Source organism: Carettochelys insculpta, chromosome 9 (assembly GCF_033958435.1).
Source record: "Carettochelys insculpta isolate YL-2023 chromosome 9, ASM3395843v1, whole genome shotgun sequence".
Classification (NCBI taxonomy): domain Eukaryota; kingdom Metazoa; phylum Chordata; order Testudines; family Carettochelyidae; genus Carettochelys; species Carettochelys insculpta.
The window spans coordinates 64,334,861-64,358,337 of record NC_134145.1 but is presented as its reverse complement, the minus strand read 5'-3'; the positions used below and the strand labels follow the sequence as shown (position 1 = coordinate 64,358,337).

The window sequence follows — 23,477 nt, the reverse complement described above, 5'->3', positions numbered from 1 at the left end:
CAGGAGTTTGAGGGCCAGTCTTTACTGTACTGCACCTCATCCCCGCCCTTTGATTGGCCACTCCCCAAACACTCTGTAGCCCCTGCCCTCTGCAACGTAAGTTGCCCATGTTATGCACCTGTCTCTTCCCCTCACTGGCTTGTTCTGTTTAATTGCAAATCATTTCTCATGGAGTATCTGGAAAGCTCTCTGAACCGGTGGCTTCTGTCAGCATCGTGCATGTGGTTCGTTGCGGCCGTAGTCCCTGTCGTAGGAACCTCAGCTACTACCGCAACTAAAATCATAACAAGTTTGCAGGACTGGAATGTACGAGACTGAATTCCAGAGCTCAGGACCACGTTTTCCTATGCAACTTCAGACAAGAAACGTCACTTTCCTTTCTCAGTGCCCCGGGGTCACCTCTATGTGAACCTAACAGTAGTAAGTCCAGTAGCAGACACGGTAAATGTTACAGTTCCTAACAAAAACTGTGCTATCCACACTAATCTGACAAGGTGACCTGAAGACCTTCGATACAGCAAAGATCCAAGTCACAGGCGGCCGGACGACATTTTGATCCTGTTTGTCCTTAAAGTGGGTTGTGTTCATCTGTCGCCATCTCCCTAGGAGTTAAAACCCCACTGACGGGAGACGAGTAGGCCACGAACTCCTCTGGCCGCGCCTGTCACCGGGCCCGTCGGGCTCAGGGACCAGCTGCCTTAGGGGGCCCCGAGCGGAGCACGACGCGGGTCCCAGCACGCCCCACGCGGGCCGCTCTGAGCGGAAGCAGTTAGCGCCGGCCGGGTCGGGTTTGGCAGGGGACCGGAAGTAACTCGTCAGTTCCGGTTTCGTAGCCCGGATGCTGCGCTGGCTGTTTCCGGCCACCTCAGTAGTAGAGGCCAGTCAGAGGGTGGCGGGGCCGGGCAGTGGCGGCGCCCGGGTTGGAGCGGCGCAGACATGGTGCTGCTAACGATGATCGCGCGGGTGGCAGATGGGCTCCCCCTGGCCGCCTCCATGCAGGAGGATGAGCAGGTGAGGGTCTGAGCCCGGATTTCCCGGCGCCCAGGTCCCTTCTCCGGGCCAGACACAGCTCCTCGCGGCCACGCGCGCCCCTTCCACTGCCGCCGCCGCCGCCGCCCCCCCTGCGGCCCCGCGCGCCCCTTCCACCGCCGCCGCCCCGCGCGCCCCTTCCACCGCCGCCGCCCCGCGCGCCCCTTCCACTGCCGCCGCCCCGCGGCCACGCGCGCCCCTTCCACTGCCGCCGCCGCGCCCTCCCCCTCCCCCGCGACCACGCGCGCCCCTTCCACTGCGCCCCACACGCACCCCTTCCACTGCCGCCGCCGCGCCCTCCCCCCCCCTCCCGCGGCCACGCGCGCCCCTTCCACTGCGCCCCACACGCACCCCTTCCACTGCCGCCGCCGCGCCCTTCCCCCCCCCGCGGCCACGCGCGCCCCTTCCACTGCGCCCCACACGCACCCCTTCCACTGCCGCCGCCGCGCCCTTCCCCCCCCCGCGGCCACGCGCGCCCCTTCCACTGCGCCCCACACGCACCCCTTCCACTGCCGCCGCCGCGCCCTTCCCCCCCCCGCGGCCACGCGCGCCCTTTCCACTGCCGCCAGGGCCCCCCGACTCACGTTCGCCCGTTTCCGATCCCCTGACATCCACGGCCCTTTTTTTCTGCCCCGGAACGCCCCCCCTTCTCCTTCCTTGGCCCAGAGCCCCCCTCCGACTGACCCTACCCCACGGGAGCATAGAAGCTGTGCAGGGTTTTACAAAGCAGCCCGAGGTAGGCTGGTTAGGAGCCTTCTCCGAAGGTTGCGCCGCTGCTAGTAAACGTGAGCATCATGGCAGGTTGGTTACCTTTGGCATTGTTCTTGTCACACTCTGACTTGTGGAAGATAAAATTCACACGCCCCCTGGCACCAAGAGACACGATAGAGCGTGTCCTAATGGTGATTAGTGCACTGAAGGGAGTGATGTACAGCCTTATTCTGGGACTTAACGGTACCGTTGTAATATTAGCTGGAACTCTTTTACGGTTCAGCAAGGCTATTTCTGTTATCCATTCCAGTACTTATTAACATTAAACCTACTCCTAACCAGATTTACACTTTTGCCACCATTTTATTGGCTAGTTATATTATCTATTGTTTAATTTAACATTTGCACCAGTGTGTTTTCAAACTATTAGTATATCCATTTTAATACGTTTTCAAATTTTAAAAACGCTCATTAAAACTGAGCTAAAACTGGTTATAACCAGTCTATATCAGCAACATCATTTTGAGTTGTACCTTTGCTACCTTCAAGTTTATTTTCCTATTTTTAGTTCTTTTTTAACACTAGCAGCTTTAATTTTCAGAATTTCTCTACGCTTTAGATAAATTAAAGCAAAAACTATTTTTTATGTAACATTTTATAAAACATAGTAAATAGAGCTTGTGTTGATGGAAGGGCCTTTTCTGTTCTGTAGGAGTGTCACCTCCCAAAATAATGTTTTTTACATACTAAAAGAATGCTTCTGTCAGTATACAGTAAATTCATTCATATCTGGCGTTCTCTCTTATGGAACTCTCAAATAACTGTCATTTGAGACATAAGTAAATTTTAGTTATGTTTTCCTTAAGTACAGTATAGGTAAAGTAAATACAAATGAATACGTACAGTAAACCCTCAAAATGTGCAATTTTGAGTTGCACTTAACTTGCATCAATGTGAGTTAAGCGCAGTTCAAAATCCTGCTCCCCCTGGCTCTGCATGGTTCTGGCTCACTCCCGCTCTGGTTAAACTCCCTGTGGCCTGGCTCACCACCTGAGCACAGCTTCTGCTCACTACCCCTTTGCGTGGCTGTGGCTCAAACCCCACAGCCCCCGTTCAAACCTCTCCCTGTGCATGGCTCCGGCTCATCTCCCTGCAACACCACTCTTCTGCAGCTGTAACCCACCCCAGGCTTAACCTCCTCCCGCTCCCTCCCATGCTCCTAACCCACTGTCAGGCTTAACCCTCCCCAGAAGAAGCCTCCCCACCCCCACCCCAGGACTTGCCTTTCAAAAGGAGATCCAGGTGATCCTGCTGCTTTCCTGGCTGCAGAATGTGCATTCTGCTGGGGAAAAATGCCACCCCAACTTACACGAAATTTGAGTTATGTGCCGGTGCGTGGGAACGCAACCCTTGCGTAACTTGAGGGACTACTGTATAAGTTTACAATACCACAGTTGAAAAAATAAAGTACTTTGCATACATCTTTGTTTCTTAATACTTAATCTTGGTTTTCGTTAGTGTTATGCATTGCTATGTATACTTCTCTATTATTCAGAATATATGACTATCTGGCAACCCTCTGGTCCTGGGGGTGCTGGGGATATGAAGAAGTTTACTGTACTTGCATCTCCACCGGGCATTCGTTCTGCATAGCTCTGTTGGGAAGGGGGTGGGATGTCTTTGCACACCCCTGCCTGAGATAGCTGCGTTGACCTAATTTGCAAGTGTAGCCGAAGCCTTAGAGCCCCCGAGAAAGATGGAGACTAGATTTGGTATGAAGAGCTAGGCACTCCTCTGCCCCCAGGAGGGAGTCGGGGGCTGAGAGAGAGAGAGAGACTGACTCTTTAAGCACCAAGATCCCACAGTAGATCAGAACAGTGTAACAAGCCAAGAGCCACCCATCAGTGCCACTGAGATTTCTACAAATATGCATGCTTTTGAGAGAACAAGCTAATACTTGTGGAGAGAGAGATCCTGTCAGTATGTTGTCTCTGTAGTGTAAGCCCAGGTTTGTGTAACTCAATTTGTCAACCCTCGGATTTGTTAACTAAAAGGCTTGACCATCCAAACTCATTTGTAACCCTGCTCAGGAACTGTTGAAGCCTAAGTCCTACCCTGGGACTTCAGCACTCACAATGCAATATGCTGCCCTGAGTCCAACCATCCATACTGCAGACTTCTTAGTGCCCTCCCAAATTGTGTCTGCTCTAGCCCTTTGTTCCTGGTATCATGTGAGAAGACTTGGCTATCCAGAAGACAAAGAAAGATGGCTTCTGGGAATGTGGAAAATTTTGGCAGACTCCCAAAGCGTTAGTGCAGCAGGACTGTGTCTACACTGTAAAGTAATATGTCTTGAACTCTGTGTCCTGGTTTGACTCAGACTTACAGTCTTCATCCCTGTGGAGTACTGGTAACCATGGTCCCAAACCGTGAGTTAGCACAGTTTGTGGGTAGATAGATTTTGAGGGGGAAGCTTAAGCCTGAGTTCAGACCTGGGTGTTACACTGCAGTATAGACGTACCCTGTGAATCAAGTACTCGTCTCCTCTGCCTTGAGGGAGAGGAGTCTGATGCACTTTCCCTGGAACAAGACCCCCTGGAAGAAATGCTATATGTATAAAAACCCGAAACCCACAACTCCATAGATACCAACTAAATGGGGATTGTGATATTCATCACAGAGAGATTCCTGCGGTCTTCCTCTTAGTTTGACTGTGTCCATTGACTTCAGATCCAGTTCAGGTAAATCTGTTTGCGTTTAGCTATGAATGTTAGTTTCTTTGTGGGAAAAGCACCTGCCTGTGCCTTAAGAGGTTGTGGTGGTGTTTGCGGTTCACTGTGCCCTATGGTAGAACCTGGCTTGATAGACTTTTTTCCTCCTTCTTAGTCAGGTCGGGACCTGCAGCAGTACCAGAGCCAAGCTAAACAGCTTTTCCGGAAGCTGAATGAACAGTCGCCTACCAGATGCACCTTAGAAGCAGGATCCGTGGCTTTCCAGTAAGTATAACATTCTGCAGAGATTAAGATTGAAAAGGTAGGCATCCAAAACTACAGTTTTAGACAATGAAAAAGTACAGTAAACCCTCCATTTAATGGACTAATGGGGGGAATGGGTGTTTGTTAATGCTGAAATTCCATTATAACTGGATGGTTGTACTGCATGCTGATGCACTGACCTTCCCAGGCCATTGGTCACTCTTGTCCTCTGCCCCACATCTTCCTTCCCTCACTTCTGCCCCATTCTTCCCCTCATACCTCTGTCTCCCTCTCCCAGTTACCAGGAGAGGAGGTGAATGCCGGCCTGGCTCCTTCCACTTCCTGCAGCTCTCAGCGCTGTGGGTCCTCCAGCCCCTAGCGCTCAGCGGCCCATGCAAAGGTGGAGCATAGCTGCCCTCAGCCTGCCAGTGGGCAGCAGCCTCTGATACCATGGCTGCTGCTCAGTGCCATTATAGGCAGCAGCGACCAAGTGCCAATGTGCTCCATGCACACGGGCTGTGGGAGGAGAGCTCCTGTGCCCCACCACAGCCCCTGCCCTCCCCCCAACTCCACCCCCCGGCTCCAGCCTCTCTGGCCCTGGTGGCTCCAGCTGCAGCAGTGGCCCCTCAAGTCACTGCAGCCCCAGCAATTCTGGTGGCTTCTCCAGCCCTGACAGTAGCTCTGGTGAGTCTCCAGCATTTATTTGGGGGGGGGAGGATTGGGGGAGGGGGGACTGGCAGGTAGTGTGCCATATTTCTGAAGTCTGTTATATTGGTGTCCATTCAATTGGGGGTTTACTGTACTTCCAGGAGACAGTAGAGGTTTTGTAGAAATTGGGCCAGCAGGGAAGAGTAAGAGTCAGCAATCTGCCAGCGTGTGGGAAGCCCGTGCTCAAAGAAGAGAATGTTATCCCCCTTTTTAGCCTTTAATTATTTTAAAATTTCTGTTCTTCTCTAACACAATTAAACTTTATGCATTCCTGACGAATTCTTTTATTCCCCACTAGCGTTTCTATAGACGTCATCTTTTGGGTCTCCCTTAAGTTTTCTGTATAGGGTGTAACTGTTAATCATTCTAACATCTGTTGTCCTTTGGCTTCTCTGAGGTTTACCAATATCTTTTTTTTAATAGCATGGAGTCCCACCGATACGTCGGTTAACATTACCACAGTTGGTGGTTCTCGCACAAGTCTCTTCTCTCTCCGTGCCAATAGAATATCCTTTCAGTCACGTATCAGCCTGGCACTGCAAGTTTATCTAATTTGGTGTCCATTATTTCCTGGAATCTTTTCAGCATTTCTGCTCTCTAGCAAGCAGCATCCGTGTTTTGCAGCGTGAAGTGGAGGAGACTTTTAGATGACTTATGCTCCACATGGAGTACAAGGGTTAGGGAGTAATAGTCATCTAGCATTAATATCCCCAAATGTCTGCGCTCATCCCTCTGAGTTTGCTGCCTCTCACAAAAATCTTCTATAATGTTTGCCCTCTGCTTTCGTTATAAACCCTTCTAAGTTACGATCCTCTGAAAATCTTACTGATGTAAAATCCCAGTTAGTTGGTTAACCAGTAGGTTAAACGATGGTAAATTAACCAGGTAAAAGCAGGGGCGGGGTCTGCAGGTGAGGCCGCTGGAGCACCCTCATCTGTTGCGTGTTGGGAACTGGAGCTTCTCTGACCCAGCTAGTGCTTCCCTGCTGGCAGCACTGGCTGGAGCAGCCCAGTCGACAGAAGGGAGGCCAGGCCAGCCCAGCTCAGCCTGGTTGGGCTAAAGCAGTGTCGCCAGTGTACCTTTTCCCTCTGGGCTGCTGCAGATGGGGGCTGCTCCAGCCCCTGCCAGTTCCCAGGAACCGGTGATCCTCATTGGTTTAGGATGAGGCTCACTGATTAACCATTAACATCCCTATTCTGGGTGTTCCTAATGCAGAATCACCCGTAGTATGGACTTGGCTGGGGGACGAGTTAGCGGCTCTGTGTGCTGCTGCTCTTCCTCCTTCCCTCCTGGAGGAATGTCAGTGGAGCAACGCACTGCTCAGGGGACTTTTTCCTGCTGTTCCTATAGTGGCAGGAGGGCATGCAGCCATGTGTGCCCCAGGAGTAGGATGCAAAGGAAGCACCTCACCCCAAACACCTTCTGACCAGACCATGCAGAGCCCTTCCTGGCCTGGAAAGTTCTTGAATCTGGCATACCCTGCTTCCCAAGGCTGCCAGATTCAAGAGGTTGAAGTGTAACGTAATGCAGAGTAGAAAATGCCGTGGCAGCTCTCGGTGCAGAGCAAAGATATATGCATAACTAGTGAAATGTTCACTTCTCCAAATGGGCTGAGATTAAGATGAATAGCCTGAAAACGACTCAGAGGGCCTGAAATGAAAGCTTCTATGTGAGTACTTGAAAACATTTGAAAAAAAATTTAGCTCTTGTTGAGATCCAAAAACCCATGTTTGAAGACATTTCTTCAGTCATTTTAATGTTGTAGATTAAAGTAAAAAAGCCTTACAACCAGTATTCCTTCTAATCTTTTCCATCCACATGTGGATTTTTTCCACCCATGTGCAGAATACATTTTTATGTGCGCCACCAATATAAACAAAAACCTACCTCTGGGTGCTCTGCTAATCAGCTGGCATTTCCAACTCTCCTGAGTGGCAAGTGCCCAGCTTACACAGAACACTGCCAAACTGAGTTGGTTGTAAGCATACGCAAGCTGATACCTACACAAATAAGTGCCTATGCAGTCTGCTGTGAGATGAGTCATGAGCTGATCTTTGGCTCATTAGCGTCTTACGTCTTTATGTGTACAGATTACTAGTTTCATTGAAAGCCAACCCTGTGCTTTTGCTAGCAGGAGCCTGTTACAAAAGTGTTTTATTTCTCTTTCTTAAAATAATATAAGGAATTAAGTTCTAAAGGTGTATGAATTAATTTTGCACAGATAAACCTTCAGAAATCTAAAGTGCAAAAAGTTAAAGATGGCCAACTTTCTCTGCCCCTTTTTACATGCACTCATTGCAAAAAGACCTAATTAATTGCATGATTCTACATTGTTACATTTCATTCCAATGAAGTGTTAATGCAGTATTAAAGATGAGAAAGCAAGCAGTTAGATCAGAAAATTCATGTTAAATTTAATCTGGAGTTGGCAGTGCTGTGCGAAATTGCAAGTCAGTGTGCTTTCTCTTCTGGTATAGAGACTTGGAATCTGAAACAGCTAATATCAGAAGGGGAGTAAAAACAGCTCCAGGAAACATGGAGACCACGGCAAGAGAGCTCAGATCAAACCCAGCTGGCCTGAAGTGTGCTGGAGCGCCGTTCATATCATGCTAAAACAACATCGTACTCTTCTTGTACTTAAGTTTAACTTGCTGTTATGTCTCATAGATTATCCCCATCTTAAGTTTTGTTTTGAAAATGTTTGTCTAATTTTACTCTTTCAATCCTGAAAGATGATGGATTGCTCAAGTTCTTGATAATGATTCACAGTAACTGTGAGCTATGTTGGGAGAGAGCCAGTATATTTTTTTAGGTTGCTAGTAAGGCCAGAAAACTGAAGACTGTAGTTCAACGGATTTACTGCCATGTTGTTCTCATGGGTGTTTGGCTCTCTCAGTGATGATAACCAGCAGACTGCTTGTGTGTGTGTTCAGTGATGTGGGCTCAATGATCACAGCAGGCTCCGAGGTTCCCCAAAGAACACAGACCAGATAAGAATTGAAGGCCGAGCAAAGTACAATAACAGTTATCAGGAAGACTCTACTAAGCCACTGTGCCATAACTGAACCGTTGTACCTGCCACAGTGGAATGACTCTTGGAAATTCCACTGCCCCCTAGGTCAGACAAAGACTGTTCCCCACAAGACACCACTTTGTATATAGCTAACAACCAATCATACCTCATTGCTAACACATCGTTACCACCCTTTGCGCTACTTAGATACCACCCATCACCCTGTACCTCATGGTTTAATTAGATCATTTCTTATTCATCATGCTGTCATTTTAGGTCTGTATCTGTGAGGAGTGGGTACCAAGGTCTTCCTTAATGAGCTGGTAGTACCTTGTGATTTCAACTTATGACCTGTACCAATTATTCTTCTGCACCTGGGCTGATTACCAGTTAGTATTTGGTACTTTCAGCCCTGCTTGTGCCAAGTTCTGTTATCAGGCACTTGCCTATTGCTCACAGCTTAGCTTTGCTTTTAGCGATGTCGTGTCTCGTGTTGCTAGGCCTTAGGCCTCAAACCAGGCTTGTACTGTATGGAATTAGTCCTTCGTCTTACTGCAGAGATGAGGATTAAAGCCACAGTAGTTCAAGCAGTTCATCTTAGCAAGGAATGCTAGAGCTAGACTGTAGTATGCTGGGTCGTATTCATGAAAGAAGTTGAGTTGGCACAATGTCCAAAGAAAAATGCTTTACAATGTCCTGGTAAAGATGAGTTTGCTGAAGAGTCATTCCCTGTTCCTTACTAAGGACTCCAACCTGACAGACATTGTCTGCTGTCATCAACTTGCAGGGCCATGCCTTAGGATTCTGTATTCCAGCCAGTAATCCAATATGTTGTTGCATATAGAGCCCTAATAGGTGGGCAGGTAGATGGACATCATGGGACCTGCACAGGAAGAGGAAAGCTTAGCATGGTGACAAGGTATCCCTATATTGGAGACACATGAAACAATCTGTGCTGTGTGATACGTCCTGTGCTTTTGTGTGTAATACAGTAATAAATCCAAAGGCTGAAGCAATCCACCATAGAGAGGGGAAGAGTGGTGTCTTATGGGTCAGGGTTCAAACTTGTCCTGTTTGATCTCTTCTAGCTACCTTATTGAGAAAGGGGTGTGTTACCTGGTGCTGTGTGAGGCCACCTTCCCCAAGAAACTGGCCTTTGCATATCTGGAGGATTTGCATTCCGAGTTCGATGAACAACATGGAAAGAAAGTGCCGACGGTCTCCAGGCCTTATTCCTTCATTGAGTTCGGTGAGGTCCTTCCCCTTGAGACTAATTAATAAACATCCTGTTTGTTTGGCCACATTAGCCTCTCCCAGCTCAGACCATGGAAGTTACCACTGACAGTGGAGAAATCTGGTGTTCTCTGGGAGCCAGGTATGTGAATGTAGAAATGGTAGGAAAATGGCAAATGTCCTATAATCCAACTTTCCGCTTTAAAGTGTCAGCTTTTTTCTTGTTAGCGTTCGTGTGCACCCTGCTCACTCTCTGTGCAATGCTGTACCACTGGGGTGCCCCACAAAGAGGTAGACAGTGCTGGATGCTCATGCTCTGTAGGCAATTATGTTATTACTGTAGGCAGAAGCTCTCCCTTGAGCACATCGGAGGGTTGGAAGTAAACCAACAAGCTTCCTCTCAATTGAGGTCACATGGGAAACGTTATGACTTCCAGAACAGCCTCCCCCAGCTATACTGTTATGGCAGCATTGGCAAGATGTGGGATGTGATGTGAAGCACAGTGGAACCACCACTTACTAAGCATCAGGGAAACCTCTGGACTTAACTGTCTTCAGATGTACAGGTCTTCTTATAGGTGGCCAGTTCTTTTGGGTCTAAAGGGTTCCAATCCATTGCTGCTGTGTTCCTGGTGAAGGCATGCAGGATGCAACATGCCCTAGAACAGGGTGGTCCACTTACAGAACATGTAGCCTGCGCATTGACTTTTTTTTTTTGTGGCCCACAAACATCAGAAAGTCTGTTCCATAATAGTGTCAGATAAAAAACAATACCATCAGCATGACCCTTGATTAGTAAAGCAAAACTCCCACTCCGTGTCCTACATAACCAGGGATGTATTGGGTATGTGTGAGGTATCTCTGAGCTGTATCAAGTGCGTGGGTATAGCCTTTCGTATCTGCTGGTAACCATGGATGGTGGGTGAAGCTTCTGTCTGGGGAGGCAGTAGCTCCCCAGCCTGCCTCTTGTGCCCATCGCCAGTCCTACACCTATGCCCCACCCCTCTCCTCTGTCTCATCTCTTCCTTGTTCCAACCCCACCCCACCTCAGCCCGTGTGCAACCCCTTCCAGCCAAATCTCTGAACCCAAAGAAAGGATATTTGAGTGGGGAGAAGAAGAAGAAGAAAATCTACACTTTAAACCAGTTTCTAGAGAAAATGGAGTATGTTTTCCATGGCATGCCAGATGGTGTTTGTGAAGACTGGACATGTAGAAGGTGCCTAATTAAAAGCACTGAAGTGGGGCATAAAAATGACAGTTGGCTGACTCCATAGAAGTCTGGCACAGGGGCCATTAATAAACCCTGAGCGCTGATTTCCAACACCACCATGCTTCTTCCCTTAAGTTTTTCCTTTCCATTTCCCTCATTGGTGAAACAAATGAGTCTCTTCAAAGGGACTGTTCTGTGGTTGCTGCACGGGGTATGCATGTAGGAGAGTTGTGTTTGTGGTACAGTAGAGTTCATAGAATGGTCCAAGAAGGGGACTGTAGGGAGAGTGTCTAGGGAGAGGACATGGGGAGGTGAAAAGGACCCTGAGCAGTGGGCTCAGCAGCAACATAGCTGGGAAAAGGAAACTAAACCCACCACCTGGCCACACACTGACAAGTGGGGGAGGAGGGAGAGGATGAGCAGAGGGAAGGCGGGGGGGTACTCAACAGCATCTGGGCTGGGCTGAAGGAACTTCACACGGACCAGAGAAGAAGGCTGAGCAGAGGTAGGGCAGAGAACTCTCAGGCCAGTTGAGTGGGGAGAAGGCAGCAAGTAGGAAGCCCACTTTGCCCACCCTGGGCTAAGGTGCAAGGAGGGGGACCAGATGAGGTGAGGCGCCAAGCTGGGAGGACGGGGAGAAACCAGGAAGGGAGCAGCAGTAGTACAGCGAGATGAGTTGGGTGGTCTCTGGAGAGCCTGGCTGGCATACATCTTAGAGAAGGTGTGTTGAACAAAACTGAAACTGCAGTTTGTCAAGTGGGTGGTGTCTATGGGACAGTAATTCGAGCCTTGACTATCTTTCTTGCAGGATCAGGAGCAAGCAGCTGAGGAGGCTGTCTGCTGCTTTGCCTTCCTAGTTGTCCCAGACCCTACCTGAGCAATGCTAAACACACTCCACAGCAACACCCCCGGAAAGGCAAGGAGGGGCCAGCAGGGCCCCTGCATTCCCCTGTACTTCTGTGGCTTCTCTGTAGGCAGGGAGAGTCTTCCTTTGCCTTACTGATGAGCCACCTGGGCTACTAACTGAATAAAAGTGAGCTCAATGGTTGTCAAATTTGCAACCCTCCAAGTTAATGTCAACAGAAAAAGATTCTTGAGGCGAACGGAGTGTTTAACATGCAGTGGGAAGAGGAATTTCTGTTCCTTGAGAATAATGGAAAGCCACTATGATTTGTGTGCCTATAAATCATTGCTGTGGTGAAAAAATGTACTATTAGGTGGCAGAACACCGTATGGCCAGTATATGGTGCAATCACAAACTAGTATGTTGATGGACCTGAAAAGCCTTCAGAACAAAAGGATGTGCTGTTTAAGTGTGGGAGGCCTCAGACTGCAAGTCTTTCTGCATCGTATGAAGTCGCTGTGGTGCTTGTGAAAAAGAACAAGTCATCTAGAGATGTAGGATTGAAGAAGTGTGCAGTGAAGATGACACAAGTGTTTGGGGAAGATAAACTGGCCAGAAAATTTGAAAGTGTCATTGTCTCCTCAGATAGTTGCCAGAAGAGTAAGTGAACTGGATGAGCTTGTTTGGAAGATGTAATGAAGCAGGGTAAATACTTTTCACTGGCTTTGAATGAAAGTACTTACATCAGTGACATAAGCTAACTGCTCATATTCACCCTGTATGAGCACTGTAGGTGAGAATTCAGTGGTTCATGAAGAATTAAGATGCAACCCTTAGATGCTAATTCAAAAGTTTCAGACCTTTATGTAGCTCTTGATTCTGCTGTCAGTGAATATGGAGGGTCTCGACTGTCCCTGTATTATAATTGACAGTGCAAGAGCCATGACTGGCAATAAAGTGGTGGGGTTAGGTGGTTTGCTGAAGGAAAAGGGGTGGACCGCATCACACTCAGCTTCGTTATTCCCCATGATGCATTATGGGGCAAGCTATTACAGATGAGCGATGTCACACACAGTGTTGTCAGCGTAGTGAACTTACTTAGAGGTGACAACAAATCCCAGAGATGTAGGAAATTCATCTTTCCTCCAAGAACTGAAGTCAGAATTTAATGACCTACCAATGCACTCAAACATCAGGTGGCTCAGTGCTTGGAAGGCTCATCAGCATTTCTCTGCTCTTCAGAAAGAAATCCTTTCCTTTCTTCAGAGCAAGCAACTTGGCAACACACATGAATATCAAAGTCAACTTCCAAGATCAAGATTTTTCTTCACTCCCTAGCATTCTTGGCAGACATGACAACCCGCTTGCATGTGCTGAACCTGAGCTTACAAGCTAGGCAACAGAATGTTTCCCAGCTAGTTGGGGGCACTGAAGCTTTATGCCAGAAGTTGCAACTATTCAGTGTGTGTTGAAGGGAAAATGATCTTACACACTTCACTGTTTCAAGCTTCGCAGAAAAAACGTGAAACTGTATCTGGTGAATTTGACAAGAGATTTTGGTTTAAGCACTGTCCTTGTAAACCCAGGGTTGTGAGTTCAATCCTTGAGAAGGCTATTTAGGGATCTGGGGCAAATAGATTTAAAAAAAAAAAGAGTCTGTCAGGGATGGTGATTGGTCCTGCTGACTGAGAGGGCAGGGGACTAGACTCAATGACCTCTCTCAAGGCTCCTTCCAGTTCTGTGAGATACAGATATAGTTATAGAGATTTGCAGACTTTAACAAACTGAAGCCTTGTCTCCATTTGTTTGAAAATTGATGCAAGCTACAATGGAGAGACAGTTACCAGATGTTCAGCTTCAACTGATCCACTGTTGCTAGCTAGCTAACTAACGAACTAAAAATGGTCAGAACAGTTCCTGCAAGTTGGTTGGCAAGGAGTATTTCCCCAAGATAAGAGATTTTGGATTCAAAATATATTCAGTGTTTGGAACAGATTGAACCTCTCTAGTTCAACACCCTCAGGACATAACCAGTGCAAAATGAGAGAATTTGCCAAACCATAGAAGTTTAGTATTGTATTCCATTGCATACTGGGCTTTTGGAAGACATTTTGGGGTAAATTACAGCTAAGTAACAGCACAGAACTCTGAGAGCCAGCACTGGTGGCTGTAAACAACTACGGAACTGCAGGAAACTTGGCCACAGCCATGATAAGTGTTCATCTAGTTAACTAAACTCATGCCAGAGTATGGATGTTGCCGGACAAGAGTACCAGATGAGAGGTTCAACCTGTACTATTAAGTATGTGAAAATACATTTTCTGTGATGAAATAAGTGAAACCCAAAACAAAATGGGAAATGAAATACTGGATGTATGTCTGTGACTCGCTTCCACCAATATTGATATGGATACTCTGGTAAAAGAAAAAACTCACCCTCAGGTCTCCCATTACTAGGAAAGAATAAACCTAGCACTAGATCAGTTGAAATTTAATTGTCTCTCTTTCATCTTTAACTTTTTCTGTATGTATCCACTCTATTTAGTTATCAGACTTTTTTCATGCATTTTTCATGGAGCTTTGGAGGAAGAAAATTATATATTCCCACACCCCATCCCTTACCCTGCCAAAAATAGTATTAATAAAATTCTTTGTTATATAAGAAAGCAGCCCTGTTACCACCTTATTGTATCCATAAAGGGTACTAGTGTGAAAGCTTCCAGGCTTCATAATGTAAAAATATTTACACACCACTACCTTCATCTAATCCTCCATGGCTTTACAAAGTAAAATTATCATGTGTGGCACACAAACTTTAGATCTTTATGTGGCCCAAGTTGTTGAAGATTTTGGACCACCTTGCTCTAGAAGAAGTCATCAGTGCTCCTTCTCTCTGTCTGGGGAGAAAGGCATTGTCAGATTCCTCCAGGGTATGCTGTCCTGTGGTTTGTGGTTGTGATCTATGCAGAGCAGGGTAAGAGGTGTGGTGGTGGTGGGTGCAGTTGTGGAATGAAGGCGGCTCAAGGGGTGTACTCAACATAGCAGGCAGGAAGTGCTTGAATGAAAAGTTCTGTGTGTTAACAACCACCTTTTGTTCCAGACACTTACATCCAGAAAACCAAAAAGCTCTACATTGACAGCCGAGCACGGCGGAACCTAGGTTCCATCAATACAGAGTTACAGGATGTACAAAGAATCATGGTGGCCAACATTGAAGAAGTCTTACAGCGAGGAGAGGCGCTCTCAGGTACAGGGAGTCCAGTTTTTGAAGATCCGTCTTCTCTTGGAGGCTGGTAGGCGAGAGATGGCTGAGGGAGGAACCCTGAGATTGGGTGGCAAGGAGGGTCTCGAGTCCAAATTGTTCTGTAGTGTATGTGTCCATATAAATGTGCATTTTCATTTGTCTTATCTACATCATAAACCACTTGGCAATTAGTAGCCCTCCCTTGAGAGGAGCCAAAGTCCCTAGTGGCATGGGGCTGTTCGTTTTCATGGGACTAGAATGGTAGTGGTGTGACTCAAGGGCAGGCGTGATGTGTGCCAGTGTTTAGAAGATGCTGGTGAAGCTCCTACTGCTGCAGTTACTATTGTCCTTTCTGGTTACCTCCGCAAATGTAGTTTAGATTGTGTTATGTTGTGGCTTGAACAATGAGCTTACCAGAGGAATCCTTCAAACAGCCTGGGGGGGGGGTATGGGGAGAGTGCACAGTAAATCAGCTAGGGCACCAATTGGGCCACTGCATTTATCTATGAACACAACACTGGGGGTGTGTCTTGTTATTGTTACTCATGCAACTAATCTGTTTTCACTTTCTCTTTAACAGCTTTGGATTCCAAGGCCAACAGCTTGTCCAGTTTGTCCAAGAAGTACCGTCAAGACGCAAAGTATCTTAACATGCGTTCCACCTATGCCAAACTGGCAGCTGCAGCTGTTTTTTTTATCATGTTAATAGTCTATGTGAGGTTCTGGTGGCTGTGAAGTGCTGGCAGTTGCTGGAGAGGGAGAGCCTGTAGCATGGCAGGTATATGAGCACAGCGCACTTCATTCACAGCACAGGGGTGTGCATTAGAATCCACTCAGGGACGTGTCACTTGTAAGGGAGTGTCCTGAAAACGATTTCTGGCTTCTGTGCCACTTAGCGAATCTTACCCAGACTTATAAAGTCTTGTTGGTGGGCTGGAAGCTCTTCCTATGAGGCACTGCACTTGAAGCACTCTGTGGAGTGTGACCTCCCAGTGGACTAAATTCATTAACAGTGCTGGAACAGTTAATCAGTGAAGTTCATCCTAACCAGAGGGTACTGTAGCAGTCTCTTCTTCCTCCCTTTTAAGGAGTACCCTCTAGTGGGAAGTGGACTCTAATGAACATTCCTTGTGTCAGCAGTGTTTGCTTTGCTCGACTCTGGGTCTGCTTTTGCTTTTTAAAACAAAACTCCCTTGTTTGAAGGCTGATTCTGCACTGTACATATTGTAATGGCTTTCATTCTTGTCAAACTAGCTGTTCTGAGGTTTTCATTGTCCAACATCTTTGCTTGTTAAATACTTTCAGTTGCTTTAGGAATAAATAGATATTAAATTATGCCTTAAAATTACTTTATATTTAGACTTAGGAGAGACAATAAAAGGTCACTATCACTGACTCGTACAAAATTAAACTACTAATTTGTAAATCTCGCTTTCCTGGCACTTGCGTGTGAGAGCTTGTTTTAACATGACTCAGTACAGTATGTTGGTGTAATTAAAACGGCATTGTCCCAGGCACAATGCAAACAATTTCATCTGTTTTCTTGACATCAGTCTTACCTCCAGAATTATTGAATTATTTCTTTCACCTCTGTAAATTTGCTTTGTTCTTCAAACAAGCATATTACTATCAATAGCAGTCTGTCACTTTCAAACGACCCCACAAAAACAGTCTAGTGTCTGTGATGGTGAAGAAAAAGTAGAACATTTCTTTAAGGAAACATTTCATTTTCAAGTTTCCATGAAATTGGTGATAAAATAGTATTGAGTTTTTAAAATGTTGTGTTCTCCCTTTAGTCACCCTCTCACCATATCTTCTGGCAAGATCATACTTGAAGAGAGATTCATATTGTGGGGCTTAGCATTTAATTTCTTATTTTTCACCAGTCAGTATAAATAGTTCCATTGTGATTTGATTATTTTTATTACTTTTTGGTCCAAGTGTTAGAAACTTTGTCTTGCCTATTAGGCTTTAGGTTTTTAAATCAAAGCTCTGTATGAGAACCTCCACACCTTTTCCGCAGTAAGATGTCTGTTTCTGTCATTATCTAGGAAGTGAACTTTCACAGTACAGACATAACAGAAGAAAAGGTTCAAAGTTCCTCAGCATCTTGAGAAAACACTTAGTATGATGCAACTCTGAAAGTGTAAGCTGTAACTGCAGATTGTCTTCTGCCGTAAGGTAGGACATAGGTGTGAAAATCAGCCTGAAAGACTCCCCTCTCCTCCTCCTGTGGGAAGGCAAGTAGGCAGCTACAGTTTGTCCACTGATCTACTTGGAAACCAGCCCCAGTGTCACAGTGAAATAAACAGTTGCAAAAGTTAATTTCCTGTAGTGTGAAGTTTTCTGTTTGTATGTACAGTGTTTTCATAAGATCCCCTCTTTCCTTCTCACAGTCCAGTTTGTCCTGGGGTAGAGCTGAGCAAAAGAATCTCGACAAATGCTGTATTAATGGAGTAAGCTTATACATAGGGTAGACCATGCCCATCACCTGGGGCCAGACTCAATGTTTTGCCCATAGGTGGGATATAATTTGGCAAATGCCATTGTTTTTGCCAGCCCCTAGCAAGAAGGTTTCTAATGTTACCTATTACAGATGGGCCTAGGGTTTGCCTTTGTGATCATAAGCACACATGGAGAGGAACATATGCAGCTGCAGCTATTTTATATAGCTATTTTCAGCTCCACCAGGTCTCCGCCCTGAAAAGTTGTCTTAATTAACACAACAAGCTAGTCAGGGCCCTACTCATTCCATGGTTTTGAATTTGCTGAAGAATCCATCTGTTGCTGTACTTGGAATTTTTCATTCTAAAAATATTGTTCCTAGCCCTTTACAGACGGCAAAGGATCTTAAAATCAGGATGCAACCAGAGTACCTTTGTAGTGCGACAGTGCCAGTGATCAGTGCCAGATGCTGCAGAGGAAGTTACAGGAAACCCTGAAGTTGATGGTTGTGCAATAATTTACAACTACATTGAGGTGGAGGGTGGGTTTCACCTTTCCTGTGAAGGTGTCAGTAAGTTAATATTGTATAGCCAAAATACTTAACATCCTGTCCAATTTTGTGGTCTTGGTTAACTGAGCTCTGGCCTCATTAGCATCTCCATTTTTTTAATTCTAATTTTAATTCTAAGCTTTTAGACTTTATTATCTACTGCCATGCATTTCAAATTCTGATTGTGCATTGCTGTAAATTTGCTGCCTTCCAACTTGATTATATGTCCTGTAAGATGGACTCCAGGTCTGAAACTGCCCTATCTTCACTGCAGAACAGGCATTCTGGGAGTTGTAGGCCTCACATCAAGGAGTGCTGGGACAGATGAGCAGTATGGAATCTGTTCCCTTACCTCAAGGCAGGAGACAGCAAGAAGTGGGCAAAATCTTAGTGTTTCTGATGAGGAAACCTAGAGCTTTGGCTCCCTCCAGTCAAAGGATGGGAAGAGGCCTCAACATCAACCAGAGAGGTCAGTCAGCATCCTCACAAAATGTTCAAGTAGCCAGAACTGGAGCCTGGTTTCCCTGAAATATTCGATGGAGAGGGTGTGTTCATCCTGGGTAGAGATCAAGAGATGAAGACATCACAGGCTTGGTTTACACTTAAAATGAAGGTGAGTTTAGCTACCTGGGTCAGGGCTGTGAAAACTGTCATGCCCTTTGTGCTGTAGTTAAGTCAACCTAATCCCCACTGTAGACACAACAAAGTTGATGAGAGAATTCTTCCACTGACATGCCAACCCCCTGTCAAAGGGAGTGGAGTTGCTACAGCAACGGGGAAAAACAGAATTCTGTTAATTTAGTGTCCGTACTACAACAGCACAACTTGCAGCTGTAATGCTGGTAGCTTAGACATATTCACAGAAGCAGCAAAAGTTGTAGCCTGAGGAAAGAAAGGCAGGAGCAGTTCAGGGCCACATCAGGTGCCTGTTTCATTAGCTTGGGCCAAAGATGGGAGTTCCTCTGTGTCTCAAGAAACCATCAGAGGACCCTACTATCACCCCAGAAAAGGGAGAAGACCCAGAGAATGTTTGAGGGCTTAAACCAATTTATCAGTGAAGAAAATAGAAACAATGGCCATATTCCTCAGGTAAGATGTTCCTTTTACTCCCTTGGTCCCTGTGCTCTCTACTAAGGGGGTGAGTAGGAGACCCTCATTTTATATATTCCATTCACTCTTTCTATAGGTGAGACTATTAGTTTCGTCTCTTAATTATTTGCAGTCTTTCTGTGGGTGTCTGTGTCAGGGTGTGTCTATACTGCAATTAGACACCTAGGCTGACCAGTGTCCACTGACTTTCTTCAGTAAGGCTTGAATTACGGGGCTGGTTAATTGCACTTAAGATGACCCACCAAGGTCTTTGCTCCTTCTAAAACATTGACTTGATAAGTTTTGTTTCAGTTATAGCCTGAATGTTTCTCTCTCCTACCACACGACATGAGGATATTTTGCAGTTTTAAGGAGGGAGGGCCTCACTGCTGTACAGGCTCAGTTTTGTTTGATAAGAGAATCCAACTCTCACATTTCATCACATCCCATATGCCTCAGTCAGCCAGAGGAGGAGGAGACGTAGCTGTGGAGCTTACTTTAGTATGTCTCCATGCACCAGGAAATAACAGTTTTAGTAACTTGTGGCCAGACTTTCCTTGGTCAGTCTTAACTGCCAAAGAGGACGTGTCCATCAGCCACTGCGTTTCACTGAGACGTTCTGGGCTGCCTGCTTCCCAAGATCCAAGCACGATTAATTCAGAGGAATAACAGCAAGAGGCTTATCCATTTAATTAACACCTGCTGATGGTAAAACAAGTTAAAATTAATCGATTTCTTAGGGGAATCAATGACCCATTTCGTGGTACACTGAACATTTTGACGTTTGGCAAGTCACTGTGCCTCTCTACACTGGGTAAGTTCCAGGTGCAGTCATTCTAGACCAAATGGCTTCATTCTAGCTTTGGAGGATAGGGTCATAATTCAAAATGATCTGGATAAATTGGAGAAATGGTCTGAGGTAAACAGGATGAAGTTTAATAAGGACAAATGCAAAGTGCTCCACTTAGGAAGGGACAATCAGTTTCACACATACAGAATGGGGAGAGACTGTTTAGGAACGACTACAGCAGAAAGAGGTCTAGGGATTATAGTGGACCACAAGCTAAATATGAGTCAACGGTGTGATGCTGTTGCAAAAAAAGCAAACATGATGCTGGGATGCATTAACAGGTGTGTTGTGAACAAGACATGAGAAGTCATTCTTCCACTCTGCTCTGCGCTGGTTAGCCCTCAGCTGGAGTATCGTGTCCCGTTCTGGGCACCGCAGTTCAAAAAAGATGTGGAGAAACTAGAGAGGGTCCAGAGAAGAGCGACAAGAATGATTAAAGTCTAGAGAATGTGACCTATGAAAAAAGGTTGAAAGAATTGGGCTTGTTTAGTTTGGAAAAGAGAAGATTGAGGGGAGACATGATAGCGGTTTTCAGGTATCTAAAAGGGAGTCATAATGAGGTGGGGGAAAACTTGTTCTTCTTGGCCTCTGAGGATAGAACAAGAGGCAATGGACTTAAACTGCAGCAAGGGAGGTTTAGGTTGGATATTAGGAAAAAGTTCCTAACTGTCAGGGCGGTCAAACAGTGGAAGAAATTGCCAAGGGAGGTTGTGGAATCTCCATCGCTGGAGATATTTAAGAACAGGTTAGATAGATGTCTATCAGGGATGGTTTAGATAGTACTTGGTCCTGCCATTGGGGCAGGGGGCTGGACTTGATGGCCTCTCGAGGTCCCTTCCAGTCCTAGTATTCTGTGATTCTCCAGCCTGCCCAGCCTCTCCCCAGTTTCCTCTGGCAATCACAGAGGCTGGGCGGGGAAGGGGATTTTTCGGGTCAGGTTGTTTTCTTTTCTAAACAGCATGTCTGATGAGGCCAGCTCAGAGATTGCACAAGGCCCTCCTGCAGTAAAGCCAGAGCATATGAGGCACATTTCTTAACTGTTGCATGGAAGCTACTTTGCAAGCTAGAGGATGCCAGAATAAGCTCATCTGAAATCTTTTGTTCATCCCTCGTTTGGGGACTGTGCTGCATTATAGCTTATTGAATGCTGGATTTGATTAGTTCGCATGATACACAAAGTTCAATGCTCTGTAACAGATAAGGGGGGGGGTGCCCTTTCTGGACTCCAAAGCCAGAAGGGACCTTGATTATCATCTTCTGTATAATACAGGCCACAAGATCACCCCAAAACAACATCTTTTGAACTAGAGCAGATCTTTTGACAGACCTCCAATTTTGATTTTCAAATTGCCAGTGGTGGAGTTACCGTTGCTTGTTTAAGAAGGTATGCCTTATTTCCAGCAGGGGGCGGTGCTGTCGCAGCAAAGGACAGTCCCTTTGCGTTTGCTTTCGCGTCTCTGGAATTAGAAGTTGCTTCTGATTACCCTCTCTTGAGAAGGAAGTAACTCCTGGCACGCTGTGTAGGTTTGAGAGAGCTGATCATACTTAATGAAGGACTCCTACACTAGCTAAGAAGCTTCCATGTACTGTGCAACATGTAAGTTTCCTTTATCGACATCCTGAGCTGTGGTCTTCTCCCCATGTGTACTTAGATCCTGATCAAATGATCTCATCTTTGATCAGCTAAGCAGATCTCCTGTAGTCTTGACTTGAATACACATTTTCCAGACCATGAGTCATTCTTGTAACTCTTCTCTGAAACATCTTCTAATTTTTTCAACATTGTTTCTGAGTGTTGACTCCAGGCCTGAACCTAGTTTTCCAGTAATAGTCTTACCGCCGCTGTACGCAGAAGCAATATCCTGATGTTGCTCTGTTTATACATCCAAGGACTGCGTTAACCCTTCTTGCCACAGCATCATGCTGGGAACTCATGATGACTTGCTTTTCCCTGTAAGCGCTAAACCATTTTCAGAGTTACTGCTTTCCAGAATGCAGTCCCTCATCTTGTAAGTAGGGGCTTTGCTCTTTATTCCTGAGTATAGGAGCTCATATTTGAGTGTATTAAGATGCATGTTCTTTGAGGATTGTGACCAGTGTACTAGCCACTTTTCCCCCTTATTTAGCTCCCCACTAACCTGATAATACGTTAACTTTATCAGCAAGGCTTGGTTTTCTTATAGATCACTGAAAAAAATTAAATATTGAGCTAAGAATCAAGGCTGACAGATACACAAAAACACTTGTTTTCAGATCAATCAATTAGCCAATTGCTAATGATGTTTCTGTACAGAGCAGGTGTTCTTAGGGGTTTCCCCACAATACCTTTGGATTACAGGAAACCCTTAAAATAGATCTTGGCAGAAAAAATAGTCCCTTTGGTGAGCCTCTTCCTGTGGTATCTCAGCATCACTGGTTTGAGAAACACATGACCGGAAAGGTGCTGTTGTAATATCAATACTGTAGACATTTTTTTCTTGCATCATCCTTCATTTGCATTTCCTTTCTCTGCCTTTGAGATTAAATTTCTCCTTTAATGATTTTTCCAGTTTTGTGTTTTGTTTCTTCCCACTGCATTCTTCTTTGTTCATTAACTGTTTGAGATTTTGAACACCATCCAAGCAGCATTAGTTTGTGTATCAGCAAAGCCAGGCCAAACACTTCTGCCTGTGCTGTTCTATCCATCTGGCAGACCCCCTTTGATGGGTTGACCTTCCAAGAGTCCACTGTGACAGCACTTACCACAAAACACTCCATGAAAACAGAAGCAACATTCTACTGCAAATCAGTTAAGCCTGCTTCTTCTGCTCTTAGTGTCCACAGCCATGGCAGAAGCACCCCATTAGTGATAGCCCCTGCCCACTCATGCCACCACCTCCAGCTCCAGAAGTTCTGGGACTCCTTAATCCAGGTGTACGTTCTCCCAGCTGTCAGCCACTGTCCGTGTTTTTCCTCTCCACTTCACCATTTGTAAGTTTAGGTCAAACTAGCCACAGCTCTTCCACCACAATCCTTCCACCAAGTGGCCATCTTTCCAGTACTTGGCTTCCAACACAGAAGCAGAGGGTGGCCTATGTCTGTTTTCATGCACCTTCTCCTCAAAGCTATACAGGCTGATTTTTTTAATTCAAACAGCTGCTCACACTGAAACAGGAAAGAACTGAACTGAAAGCAAAGAGGAAGTAGACACTCATGCAAACCACAAAAGTCACTGCATACCCTTGTCTCCTGGGGTTGCATGGCCCATTTAGAAGGGGGTTGATGACAAGCTGTGTTTTGCACATCAGAGGAAGGTGTTGCTCCCCAGCCATCCCAGAAACTTGCCCTGCAGTTGTAGAAGCAGTGCATTGATGACTTTTTACAGATGCCCTCAGCCCAGCAGTTTGAGAGGAAGAAGTATATCATCTTCTGATGTTAGAACGGGCCTCTGGACCAGCTGCTGCTCTGGAACCACAAGTTAGCACCCATTCTTTTCTGGGTGGCAGCTGCCCCTAACCCACCTACCAAATCCTTTGGCTTCACTCTGTGCTCTTTCATTACAGAACCTGAAGTGCACTGACTGCCTGAAGTGGGGA

General features: G+C 46.0%; 1 protein-coding gene across 3 annotated transcripts; it reads left to right on the top strand.

The window, feature by feature from the left end:
* The first annotated feature begins 846 nt into the window (after nt 1-846).
* Nucleotides 847-17,293, top strand: SEC22B (SEC22 homolog B, vesicle trafficking protein). 3 transcript variants are annotated; one of them, XM_075003081.1, is made up of 6 exons: nt 922-1,011; nt 4,627-4,736; nt 9,525-9,685; nt 14,825-14,971; nt 15,549-15,746; nt 17,020-17,293. In XM_075003081.1, exons 1-5 carry the CDS (start codon nt 937-939, stop codon nt 15,701-15,703), a joined length of 648 nt encoding a protein of 215 aa, XP_074859182.1. In that variant the 5' UTR covers nt 922-936; the 3' UTR covers nt 15,704-15,746; nt 17,020-17,293. The 3 variants fall into 3 exon arrangements, with proteins under 3 accessions (XP_074859183.1, XP_074859182.1, XP_074859181.1); XM_075003082.1 differs by lacking the exon at nt 9,525-9,685 and adding an exon at nt 9,744-9,811 and having other exon boundaries at nt 847-1,011; nt 15,549-17,293; XM_075003080.1 differs by having other exon boundaries at nt 15,549-17,293.
* The last annotated feature ends 6,184 nt before the right edge of the window (nt 17,294-23,477 follow it).

Bases quoted from the DNA above. Each gene is read 5' to 3' on its own strand.
- SEC22B (XM_075003081.1), top strand. From the start codon at position 937: ATGGTGCTGCTAACGATGATCGCGCGGGTGGCAGATGGGCTCCCCCTG. The intron at 1,012-4,626 runs GTGAGGGTCTGA...CCTCCTTCTTAG, and splicing joins CCATGCAGGAGGATGAGCAG to TCAGGTCGGGACCTGCAGCA. The intron at 9,686-14,824 runs GTGAGGTCCTTC...CTTTTGTTCCAG, and splicing joins TTATTCCTTCATTGAGTTCG to ACACTTACATCCAGAAAACC.